Raw genomic sequence first — 13,793 nt, 5'->3', positions numbered from 1 at the left:
GCACATGTTCTTTGACATTTCGAATCTTCATCATGCTAGGCAAGAATTGTGCACTTGTAGGGTGTTCTGCAAGCTCTATCAGGTGCAGAGGTTTGTCATTTTTCCGAATTCGAAGGCCAGAAAATCCTGAGTGGGAATGTAAACTTGTGCCTGTGGCAGCTGTGAACCGACCTGACAAGTTTCAATCGAGAGAATGCAAATATTTGTTCCACAATATAGACTTGTTGTTGGTCTATATTGTTGGTCTATATTGTTGGTCTATGGTATAAGGTAGTCCAACTGTAATGTAAATGTTTGCGCATGGTGTGTAGACGCTGCATGAACGGGCAATGCTTAGTTACTTAAATTTAGTGTGTCCTTATACATACCTAAGCGCGCACCAAGTGACAATATCAATATGTGTACGCAGGTACAGGAAATACTAACACTGACATGCACACATACATACACGCACGCATGAATGTGCACATGCATACACACACACGCACGCACGCACGCATACCCTCACACACACACCCGTGTGCGCTTGCACGCACACACACACAAACACTTGTACAGCTGCCATATTGCTCAAAAGGTTTTTAATCAGGGATTTTTTACAATAAATATACAAGGGAATAACAAAACAAAATGTTAAGATGATTCTTAAACAGCTGGTTGTATTACTTTGTCTAAAACAGAGTTAAATACTAATATATTATTATTATTATTATTCATATTATACACTCCATTTGCAATCAAACCATACATTGAAATAAAATGATAGTGCTGGGTTATAAAAAAACAAACTTAACATATATCATTTGTGAATGAAAAGAAAAACACGCACAATACAAAACAAAACATTTCAGATTTGTCTACAGGTGTGTGTTTGAGGCAAAAGAGAGAGAGAGAGAGATCAGAATGTTTATTCGCGTAAACTCAAGCGGTTCATTGAGAAAGGGTGCTGGGGGGTTGGGTAATGAAACGATCCGCGATCCTCAAGTGTACTTTTTGAATTCAGCCTGTTACAAAAACAATGCATCGTGATACGTTCGGACACATCCAACTCGTATTCCAAGTCAGGAAATAACTGTTCCGAGAGAGAGAGAGAGAGAGAGAGAGGGAGAGAGAGAGAGAAGGTGGTATGTCAATAACAGGTATATCTTATCTGTACCTAAACATAATGTTTGTGAATTGTATCAGCAATGTTAAAGTCTCTTCTAACACTATACAATGTCATTCAATGAGCAAGAAGGAAGTCCTAATTTCCAAGCTAAGATCCCAAACAACTGTTCATATCCTATTTTGTTAAGTTCCTCCTCAAATGTTCATTCCACACACAATGCATGTGACAATGAAAAATATAAAGTATACTGTTTGAATATTTTTAGTTGCGGAAATATTTGCATTTTAATCGTAACCCCAAATGATGATAAGTCGCACCTGCCCTGGCGATCAACTCTCTATAACAACACCACTTAGGATCCCCGAGGTGGTATTTTCTCTTTATAATCAACCTTACCATAGCGACCACCTATCTATAATGATCACTTCTGGTCGGCCCCTTGGGTGGTCATCAGACATGTTAAACTGCAGTATAATAATATAATGTTTTTACATTTGAAAGCCAAATAACTTGCAAAGGCAAAAACAAGTCTGGAACAACGTACACGTAGAGTTAACTGTCTGATCCAACTGAAATTAACGTTCTTGACCCCCCCCCCCCTCTCCCCCCACAAAAAAAATCTCTACTGGATAAGAAATGAGTTCATGTAACTTGGATACAAAATTTCTGTCCACAACAATCAAACAAAAATAAATAAGATTTTGCCAGAACAAAATAAAAAAAAAGGTGTAGCATACCACAAAACCAGAATTGTTAGTTACCAACTGTGTATCCTATAGAAAAATCGAAGCCAACATCATGTGTGAAAGTTAGTTGGAGTTACTTAGGTTGAATACTTGTTTTATCTTCACTCACATACGCTAGAAAAAACCACCACAAAGCAAAATAACAGTTAGTAGTCTACTTGCCCAAGCAAAATGCATCCCCCACCCCAATCCCACCATTGCAAATGTATTCTCCAAACTAAGGTTCATTTAAACGAAGGCTATCCATAACTGAAAGGCTATACCCAGTACAGAACTTAAAATAAGCTGCAATAAGGAAATCACACACATAGTAGTGAACACACCTACACTCGGCTTAATACTGAAGGCTAATCTATCAGTAGAATTTGCTTATAAGCAGAGCCACAAGTGCAATTTACAAGTCTATCTAGATTTACAGGGCAGCATGTGTTATACAGGTTGAAGACTCTTATTCATCACAAGTTCATATGATTGCACATAATCTGATGTAGATATGATTATATGAACAAGGTGAAAAACGTGTTTCGTAAGTTTTCATGATCAAGCCAGATTTGTAATGCCATTTGATTTGCAATGTGAGCATTTAAGGTTTATACATCAAACTCTGGAGTAAAAGAAACATTAATAATATAGAAGATGAGGACTTGATTGTATACATCTCTTTTCTAATGGGACTCTTTAGTACATGTAAAACAAACTTAAATAATTATGAAATGAGGACTTTTTTTTCTTCTTCTTCTTTCTTTCGCTTTTACAGGGCAGGAGGCACATTTCATATCAAACATCCGATTACAGCCAGAGTTTTCGATCTGCACCGGACAAGAAACTGTACATTTGTTAGTACTGCATGTGAAATGGAACTCCTTGAAAGGTAAAAATAACATCCTATCCTGTAGACCTTCAAATCCTTTCAGAACTGCAGTACTAAATTTGTCCTTCTGTAAGAGAGAAGACCTTATTACAGAGGTAACAAGCAAGCTGAAGCACAGAGCTATAGTAACAAACGAGCACAGAGCTATATCTCCGAAAAACAAATTAGCTGGGCTGAAGTCTTTGACGAGAAGCAGAAGTAGATAGATGTTGCAATTGCAACATCACATAAAGTTTGCTTTAAACACCGACAATAAGATGACAGCTGCTAAACATAAATGACAACCATGAACAGCAACTAGGGCAGTGTAACAAACACAGAAGCATTCAGCCCAGAATTGTCCTATTCTGTGTCAAGTTTTTTTTTTTAAACCATGCATACAGAAATGTAAGACGATTCAGCTAACGAGATGTAAACACAGATCTTAATACTATAATAGCTAACAAGATGAAAATGTAGATCTTAATAATACAAAGATTAGTCAGTAGTTCATTTGAGCAGTATTACTCAAAGCAGAAATTGTCTTGAGGCATTGATATTATAAAGCAGTGGATGGATACAGAATATTTGATGCATGTTATTGTTAAGTACAGCCTGGTTATTGAAAAACAAGAACAGGTCTTTAACGTTACAAACTTAGCGGTACATGTGATATTAGTGTCACACTCTACAGTAATTGAAGTTTTGGGGTATCTTTCTTTCTACTTGTGACTATAAAAGACACAAACTAGAAATCTGCAAGGCTATTTGATCGACGCTAGTTTTGAAATAGCATGAAAATTAAATGTTCAATTTTAAAAGCTACAGTTAGCTGAACAACCCAACAAAATCAATGCAGTAACTACTCAATCATTTTATGTTGTTATCATTTAAAAGCACAAGCCTCACAAGAATTGGAGATGATAGCTATGGGTGACTGTTAGTGATGCGCTTTGCACATAGAATGTGAGAGGAAAAAAATGTAACAGAGGCTGAACAGAAATACATACAGGTTAGAAACTGGAGACCTCTGACTTTGTCAAAGACCAATACCTCGAAGACTCACCTACGTAATACAATGTACTAATATACACTCCATTCAACCACTTTGGCCTAGCTTTCATGCTTTTTATAGGTCGTAAAATGTGTTGTAGGTCATCCAAGTTTGTGAACAAAGAAGGATAATGAAAGGCCACCCAAACAAAACACAACTGTGACCTTGAAGTTTTACAATGGTCAACAAGACTTGTGTCATGTCTGGAGGCCACCAAACCATGGAAGTGTCCAGTTTCAAAGCTATAGCTTCCAAAACGTCTGAGAGAACTTCACCATTACGTTTTCTTTTGTTCGCAGACTATCAGCTGCTTGTCCATACGTCCAAACACTTCTCAAAACTATGACTTTCTGATTACTTAGGTGAGGCATAAAATGATTTTCACAAACACAGATGAGCAGTTCACTGTCATCAAAGACTTTTGAGGACAGAGGCAAAAAGAAAAAGAATCTGTTTGGAAGAGAAGTTGAGGGATGGAGAAGAACAAACAGGATTGAAACAGAAGTTCACAGAAAAGTAATAGAAACAAACAGGATGAGAGAGACAAAAAATGTGTTTTAACAGAACCATGATTACAGACCGGAACATACCATGGAGACGAAGCTTGTTGCCACGGGCACTCATACCACACAAGGACAGCAAAATGAACATTTTTTAAAATAACAGCATTATTACCATCACAACATGAGGATAAAATGTCCATGTCTGTACAATCAAGTCTTTTGCTCACAACGCCAGCACTGGAGCATGAAAGACTCTTAGTAAATGTTGCGTGTCCAAATCCAGACATTTCTCACTTCCAGGATTATTAAACATCTATGGAGGGATGATCGGATGATTTCTGTCAAAACTGACTTACAAAATATGTACACAATATAACAGAGCGATGCGTTCACAAAATGGATTTATAGGATTTATTCTTGTCACTTCGTCAATAACAATGGAGCCAGACACAAAAATACATGCAAGTTCATTGTCCTCATATAAATAATCAAGGTCAAAATATAATTAAATGTGAAACAGGTGGAAATTACCTTTAATGCAGGAATATGGAATCAATGAAGACCAGGGCAAGGGTGTGGTGGTGATGGTGGTGTTCAGGTGTTTTTGTGTGTGTGGGGTTTTTTTTTTTTTTTGGGGGGGGGGGGGGGTGTTCAGAGAGTGGATAGGGGTGGGGCAGCAGTTGGCCCTCATAACATTTTGTAGTTTCTGTAACTCTGCAGGAAGAACTTAGTTTGCAATTGGAGTAACTAGTGAAAACACTAACAACAGTTCACTGAAACTAATAGTATACATGTGTCTTTGTACATAAGTAACAAACATTTGCCTTTGATCTGCGGCGACACTAACATTCACACAAAAATCTCCTGTTTTTTTACCATTCTCAACAAAAATTCAAACAATCTGTAGGGTATTTGTTTTACACTTGTGTCACACAACTACATGCTAACAGTAACAGCTGCTACAAATATACATTGAACTAGCAAACACACATTTCTGCTTATGAATATAATGTAAAGTTCATTGCAGACAGTTTCAGATGGCCAGGTAAAACAAATAAGATATTATGAATTCTGCTAGTACATGTACCTACATTTGTACATGCATTTGATGGGAGTTTCTTGCATTTTGTATGCCCAGTAAAATGTCCCAGAACACACACTTTTTGATCCCGTCGCGATATAACCTTCGTGGTTGAAAACGACGTTAAACACCAAATAAAGAAAGAAAGAACACACTTTTTGATGGGCTATCATAATTATAACTCAATGTCACATAAGATAGAAATGTATAGAATTCATTCTTCTTCATGTCGATCACACGTCTATACTGTTAGACCCGACAGCGAGATGATCAGAAATAATATTGTCAGAATTAATTCCAAATGGATGTTTCAAAAACAGAACATTACCACCAACTTATAATTATCACTCTCCATCCAAAAGTATTTTTTTTAAAACAACAGTGTTTCAAATTCAAAGTACTGCCTGTTTGAAACACTTCATCAATATGCGTGCCAGTACACATGTGCATATTCATAATGTATGGCATTTCCCTACAGTGATCAGGGTGTGCACAGTTTACATACATGACAACAGTTAGCACTTTTAAAATATTAAAAACTGTTTGGTTTTGTCCTGAATTAAACGTTCCACTAATGTAACCTTTGTTGATTTTTTATTCGGATTTGGAAAGTTAGCAGTCTATTTGTTTCGGATTTCTGTTAAAAAAATAATGTTTGGTTTGTTTATGTTGTCCGAACAGTGCTTTTTTTCCACCTCTGCACCTGGTATTGATGAATATTCCATGTATTCCAATTACGCACATGTTTGCAAGCACGCACCACACCCACACAAGCAACAGTCTACTGCTGGGTAAGTCAACTATTTGCATGAAAGCTGATTTTAGTTTTATGGAAGGTGGGGTTAGACCCTGGAGGTTAAACTATACATGTACACTTTGTTCATAAATTTACTTTCACTGATCAGGGGTGGGACTCTCTTGTGATGAAAAAAGAGGACATCCCTTATTTCTAGGGGGGTTCGGGGGCATGCTCCCCCTAAATTTGTTTAAATAGTACATTAAAATCTGTAAAATCTGGGGCATTCTGAGACTAAAATTCAACTTGTTGGATAGGGTAAAAAAAGACATTCTTCTCACCAAACACACACCCCCCCCCCCCCCCCACCCTGAAATTTTTTTTTCACACAAAAATGGTAACATTGTAATGGTGCATACTTACGTAATGAACCATGTATCCATAATTCAATACTGGCAATAGTATGATTCGATGCATTGAAGCACAAAATGACTATTAGTTATCAGGAGTTTTCAGTCAGCACAATTTAACTCTCAAGCCTCCAGTGTTCTATTCCATCTTCACTTTTCTCCCTATCATTCAGTCAACAAGTTATAGATACTGTGATAAAATGGAACGCGGAAAAATAGATTACTCCAGCGGAATTTGTAAATTGTGTCCGCGGAAATGTCCCACCCCTGACTGATGAAAGTAGACCAACCCAACCTGGTTTTAACTTCATACTTTTTGTCAAACCTTGTCTTCAACAATATGCAGTGTTTAATTTACAATACACTTTCTGTTTTATACACGGAAGTGGTAAGAACGGCCAAGTATCTTTCCCCCCCCCCCCCCCCTTTTATACAACAATAACTTTCATCAAAGCAAAATAAACACACAGGAAATTGAAGCTTTTACAAAGCAGATTGGCATAAATCACTGAGAATAGTTCCATGTTTGCTACCTTCATGCTGCTGAAGAATATGTCTGATGAACCAACTATAAGGAAGGAACATAATTATGAGAGCAACGCATGTTTTAATTTTTCTCTTCCATTTGAAATGTTACAGTAATACACAAGAATATATGTCTGACTACACTGTGTGTTTTGGGAAATGAGAGATGAAACAAGATATGATGAGCTCACTGAACATTTCTGATGTTTGGCACAGAATCTGAACCTTTCAAGAATATCTTTCAAACCTTCCACAGAGTTGTACTGACTGTATGAATGCAAACTTGAGAAAACATTATATTAACATCTCAATTTAAACAAATTCCTGAACCTGTTTTCAAGTGGTTTTTTTTACAATGAAACCCAAACTCAAAGAGTCGGCACCCTCCGTCTCCCCTTCCCTAATCCACTTCAAGAGAAATACCAGGAAAAAGAGCAACATATTCTAACAAGATCATACAGTTTGCTTGTCCAGTGCACAACAGTTCAACACATTTTTAGAAAAGTTCGTTCTGTCACATAATGGGGATGAGGGCGAAAAAGGCGAAAAAAGAAAAACTAACAAATGAGACAATGATAATTGTGAAGAATATGAACATATCGTTTGACACACAGTCATTAGTTGAGACGGCTTCACGAGCCACTGAGCAGAGGTGAACCCTGTCACAAGAAAACAACAGAGGACTTTCCCAGACACAAAATGTCACTTTCGTCACTGTTATGCATTATTCAGCGCAAAGAGAATAAAAAGGGAAACATAAACCGAAGACCCAATCACACAACAGAGCAGCACTTGGACTTGATGGGAACCACCGGCACACCTCCCGGGGAGGGCTTACAGTGTAACGCCCCGCAGGAGACCCCACAGTCTCCGCACTCTGTCGACCCCCTTAGTTTCCTCCCTTGATGCCTGGCTGATTCCGACGCGCCACACATGGACTCTCCGTCCGCTAAACTGGAGATTTCACTGAACTCCAGCGACTGCCGTCGTCCACATATAGAGTCAGTGTCTGTGGTGTGGCCGAGGTATTGCACGGGGGAAGATTTGGGGGCTGTTAGGGAAGAGGTGTGAGCTCTCTCGCTTACTGTATACAGGGCAGAGTCCGAGAGAATCCCACTTCGCCCAGAGGAGTTGCTCTTCAGACTGGTGTTGCGGCTGGGTCGGTGCAGAGACCCAGACCCCACCGAGCTGTAACCATCCGGTGTCAGGGGTTTGTGGAGGGGGGAATGGGAAGTGGAGGAGGGTTTGTAGAGTGGGGATAGGGGGGTGGAGGGAGATTTGTGGACGGGGGAATCATTATCACAGTCGCTGCCTCTACAGTCCGTCAGAAGCGCACCCACACCGTTGCTGATATCACTCAGCTTGCGGCTCAACAGTTTGAGACTGGACTCGGTGAGGGAGCTCTTGGATCCTCCTCCCCCACCATGGTACCTACTGTTCTTATGATTGTTGGTGCTGTTCTTGTTGTTGTTATCACTGCTGTTGTCAGAGTTCTCCTTCCTCTCCTGACCGCCACTGCGGCCACTTCCACGACCTCCTCCTCCACCACTACCACCGCCTCCTCCTCCACCTCCTCCCCCGCCGCCCCCACCCCGTCCTCCACCACCACCACTCCCATTCCCATTATGTGTGCGAGATCCTTTCGAACCACTGCTAGCCCCGCCGAGTCGGCCGTTACCCCCCAAGTTCCCCCCAGGACCGTCCGTGTCACTGGAATGATCGCTGGAGTCTCGGCGATGGATGAACTTGTGGCGAAGCTTGTCCTTGCGCGACCTTCCCTCTGTGTCATCTGTGTCGCTGGCGTCAGAGGAGCTGCAGCTGGTTCCCCGCTGCCCTGCCCCTCTTCTCTTTTTCCTCTGCTCATACTTGCGCAGGATTTCAGGGGAGGCCGAAGTGGGCTCTCGGCTGCTAGCGGAGGATCCCCCAAAGCGCCTGGGCATGGAGAGCTTCATGGGGACAATGTCGTCATCATCCTCCGACTCATTTTCCTCGTGAATCTGGTTCAGCAGCTGAGGGGAGCTGCACACAGATTTGAGGGGACGCCTGGGGTTGACAGCGTCCACAGCAGAAGGGGAGGGGGAGGCGACAGGGGAACTGGACGGGGTGAGAGACAGGTGGGAGGATACCGACACGATCCCAATCTCGTCTAGCGACTCCATAGACTTGACCGGTTTGATCGTACACCCACGGTCCATATCGTCGTCATCCTCATCGTCGTACTCGTCCACAGACTCCTCTGAGATGAGACTGCACTTGCGAATGGCCCCAGGGCCCAGGGGGACCATCAGGCTGAGGTCTGTGGGGGACGGCGTTGTCTGCAGCTGGCGCCCGCTGTCCGTGGAGGTGGAGGGGTGGGTGCCAGGGGGAGAGACCAGCGACTGAACGTAGTGTGAGGTCCCCGAGTCGCTGCCGCTGTCCACGCAGCTCCCTTGTCTGCACAAAGCCATGGAAGAATAACAACACTGATCACTCCAACTTTCTATTTTCATAAAACTGCATCTGCTGCTTACAAATCAAGGAACAAAGCTTTTTTTGTTGTTGCTGGTATGGATCGGCAGTGGAACCTGGTAATGCCTGTCACAATCTCATTCACATCAAAGTAATCTGTGAAAAACTAAGTTGGAAAAAGAGCGTTCCTAGAGCTAAAAACTATAATATGCTTACTCGTTAACAAATAAATTAAATGAGGAGTTTGTCTACAACTTACTACTTAAATAAATTGAATGAGGAGTTTGTGAAAAAGTGACAACTAAGATACAAATAAAGTATGTGGCTCCTCACTTGTCAACATAAAAGACGATACTGTAAAAGAGCATATTGAAAAAAAAGAAGACAAAAGATCTGACCCAAAAATATATCAATTTACTGAATATGAAAAGAAAGAGAAAACAAAATCTGCTACTGTAACATTTTTTAGAATTAAATCGTAATGTGCGACTTCATTCAGTTTTTCTTTTGTTGTTGTATTTCACCGAGATACATGCAGAAAGTTCACAGCAACATGCATCACCAGCACATACACCTAGATTTTCAAGTACGTGTAGTTGTGTACGTGTGTTTGTGTGTGTGTGTTAGTTATGCATGCTCTGTCTATCTTCCTTTCACAGGCTAATATTTGATAAACAAAGATGAACAGGAGCACACATCCTGAAAATAGTAAAGACTTGATCATCCTTGAGAGGACAAAGAAAAGACTGAATTTTCATTCCACTTTCTTACATCATTATTCTTCCTTCACTGTCTATTCATCAGATTAATTGCTTTTCTCTTTCCCCCCACAAACATTGCAGTGATTGATTCATGATGTGCATACAAGTACACAAACATGATGTGTTCACATATAACGTCATGCAGGGCAAAAGCGCAGCCAATAATATCCTATATACCCCCATAAATACTGCAACATTCCATTAGCTGAAATAAAATTGCAAGCAAAACTTGGATTATAGTACACATTGATATCAAGCCATGACAGCACATAATATAAAAGCCCAAGCCATGCTCATTCCATCTGCAAAAAGCTACAATACAAGCGTGAAAATAACAAATCATACACGTTTCATTTAGTACACATGTGATTATTGAGATGTACTGCGAAAGATGTTGGTACGTATATTTAGATACAGACGGAAACAAATCACAGGTGAAGATGATAAAATTCTCTCTTCGCGTATTGCATCTGTCCTGCTCCACCTCCCACGCCAGTGTCAACACTAGCTATTACTGCTAAAAGTAAAGCTTGTCTTCAAAACTCCCCGTACCACATACTCAAGAAAACTAAATTACATGAATAATAAAACAGAAAACCGCGCATTTTATAAATAAATAAATATACATAAATAATAGTTATCAAAATGAAATAATCTGAATCAAATCCACTAAAATGAAGCGACAAACTCGTTTTACACATACACTGTGTTGAATAACAGATTCTTTAATTGAAGAAAAGGTTGGGAATAAATGAGGGTTTGGTGAGCCCCTGCAAGGTGTAATGAGAGTATGGTTAAAGCCACCGTACATATCAATCAGCCTTCAATACTCTCACTTTGAGGGATTGGGTACGGTATACTTGGACAAGAACATGCCACCAACAGCTAGTACCTTTTCCTCGTCCACAACACACTGACCAACCAATACACCCACAGTGCAGACAAAACAGGATGCCGAAAAAACGCCCACAGGGGTTGTGCAGACAAAACAGGAGCCACAGAGGTTGTGCCGACAAAACGCCAACAGGAGTTGTCGTCACAGACAGGTGGCACTGTAACAATATGACACAACTAACAGTGGCAGTGCAAGGGACAACAGCATACCCCTGACTCTGAATCCCAATTACAATTGCAGGCGGAGAGGACGGGGTTTCCAGCTTCTCCATGATTCTCTGTCGAATGCTACAACAGCCAAATACGAACAGGAGTTTTAGCTACAAGAACACACCGGACTTGCTCAGAAGAATTCAAAGGCTGACAGACCTGTATCTCCAACCCTTCAGAACCACACACATTTCCAGCACAGACAAGCAAGAATTTAAATTGGCTTGCCGGAAGAAAAAGTAGTGACACAGGAGGGGCTCTAGTGTTATTTGTGAAACAGAATGACAAGAAACACCTGAATACCGGTTACACACAGTCATCTGTCCTTCCAAAATATGGCACTACATGTATTTGTATAATCAACACAAACGTAACAAATTATTTCTTTACACAACACGTCCATGTAAACTTCATCTATATGAGCAGCACCTGAACCTGAGTAACCTTAAAAACAAAGCTTCAGCAATAGAAATATATAGCAAACCACCGGCAACACGTGGGATGATCACTAAAACAAAATATTACACACAAAAAGCTCACCTCACTTGTGTACAAAAACGAAGTACAGATTTCTTTTCCTCTTTTAAGAATTTTTAATTTTTTTTTTTTACATTGTTTGTAATTGTATTTGCCAATTTTGGTAAATTAAGGTTGCCCGACCTGGACCCCTCCTAGAACTGTTCACAAAAATTACCAAAGCCATTTCCTCTGACAAAGCTGAAAGAACCATAGTTGCAAGCATGCGGCAAAGTAACAAAGAAAAACAAGTCGCGTAAGGCGAAATTACTACATTTAGTCAAGCTGTGGAACTCACAGAATGAAATTGAACGTAGTCCGCCGCTAGTGCAAAAGGCAGTGAAAGTGACGAGCCTGTTTGGCGCGGTAGCGGTTGCGCTGTGCTTCATAGCACGCTTTACTGTACCTCTCTTCGTTTTAACTTTCTGAGCGTGTTTTTAATCCAAACATATCATATCTATATGTTTTTGGAATCAGGAACCGACAAGGAATAAGATGAAAGTGTTTTTAAATTGATTTAGAAAATTTAATTTTGATCATAATTTTTAATTTTTTTAATTTTCAGAGCTTGTTTTTCATCCAAATATAACATATTTATATGTTTTTGGAATCAGAAAATGATGAAGAATAAGATGAACGTAAATTTGGATCGTTTTAAAAAAAGTATATTTATTTTACAATTTTCAGATTTTTAATGACCAAAGTCATTAATTAATTTTTAAGCCACCAAGCTGAAATGCAATACCGAAGTCCGGCCTTCGTCGAAGATTGCTTGGCCAAAATTTCAATCAATTTGATTGAAAAATGAGGGTGTGACAGTGCCGCCTCAACTTTTACAAAAAGCCGGATATGACGTCATCAAAGACATTTATCGAAAAAAAGAAAAAAACGTCCGGGGATATCATACCCAGGAACTCTCATGTCAAATTTCATAAAGATCGGTCCAGTAGTTTACTCTGAATCGCTCTTCACACACACACACACGCACACATACACCATGACCCTCGTCTCGATTCCCCCTCTATGTTAAAACATTTAGTCAAAACTTGACTAAATGTAATACAAGTCGCGTAAGGCGAAATTACTACATTTAGTTAAGCTGTGGAACTCACAGAATGAAATTGAACGTAGTCCGCCGCTAGTGCAAAAGGCAGTGAAAGTGACGAGCCTGTTTGGCGCGGTAGCGGTTGCGCTGTGCTTCATAGCACGCTTTACTGTACCTCTCTTCGTTTTAACTTTCTGAGCGTGTTTTTAATCCAAACATATCATATCTATATGTTTTTGGAATCAGGAACTGACAAGGAATAAGATGAAAGTGTTTTTAAATTGATTTCGAAAATGTAATTGTGATCATAATTTTTATATTTTTTTAATTTTTAGAGCTTGTTTTTAATCCAAATATAACATATTTATATGTTTTTGGAATCAGAAAATTATGAAGAATAAGATGAACGTAAATTTGGATCGTTTTATAAATTTTTTTTTACAATTTTCACATTTTTAATGACCAAAGTCATTAATTAATTTTTAAGCCACCAAGCTGAAATGCAATACCGAAGTCCGGCCTTTGTCGAAGATTGCTTGGCCAAAATTTCAATCAATTTGATTGAAAAATGAGGGTGTGACAGTGCCGCCTCAACTTTTACGAAAAGCCGGATATGACGTCATCAAAGACATTTATCGAAAAAAAGAAAAAAACGTCCGGGGATATCATACCCAGGAACTCTCATGTCAAATTTCATAAAGATCGGTCCAGTAGTTTACTCTGAATCGCTCTACACACACACACACACACACACGCACACCATGACCCTCGTCTCGATTCCCCTCTATGTTAAAACATTTAGTCAAAACTTGACTAAATGTAAAAAGGAGAAGAAAAAAGCCAACAATCTTCTACGTTGAAAATCAAAGTAAAAGGCCAAGTTCCCTGCCTGTCCAAGAAGCAGAC

The 13,793-nt window shown here is 39.8% G+C and overlaps 1 protein-coding gene across 3 annotated transcripts in view; it reads right to left on the bottom strand.

The window, feature by feature from the left end:
- Positions 1-564: 564 nt before the first annotated feature.
- LOC138973185 (SNF-related serine/threonine-protein kinase-like) overlaps positions 565-13,793 on the bottom strand; it is a 31,095-nt gene continuing 17,866 nt past the window's right edge. For all 3 annotated transcript variants that reach the window (XM_070345892.1, XM_070345882.1, XM_070345899.1), the window contains one exon: positions 565-9,446. In XM_070345892.1, coding sequence (XP_070201993.1) covers positions 7,787-9,446 — 1,660 coding nt within the window. In that variant the 3' untranslated portion in view covers positions 565-7,786. The remainder of the gene's footprint in view (positions 9,447-13,793) is intronic.

Source organism: Littorina saxatilis, linkage group LG1 (genome assembly GCF_037325665.1).
Source record: "Littorina saxatilis isolate snail1 linkage group LG1, US_GU_Lsax_2.0, whole genome shotgun sequence".
Lineage (NCBI taxonomy): Eukaryota > Metazoa > Mollusca > Gastropoda > Littorinimorpha > Littorinidae > Littorina > Littorina saxatilis.
This window is presented reverse-complemented; position numbering and strand designations above follow the sequence as displayed.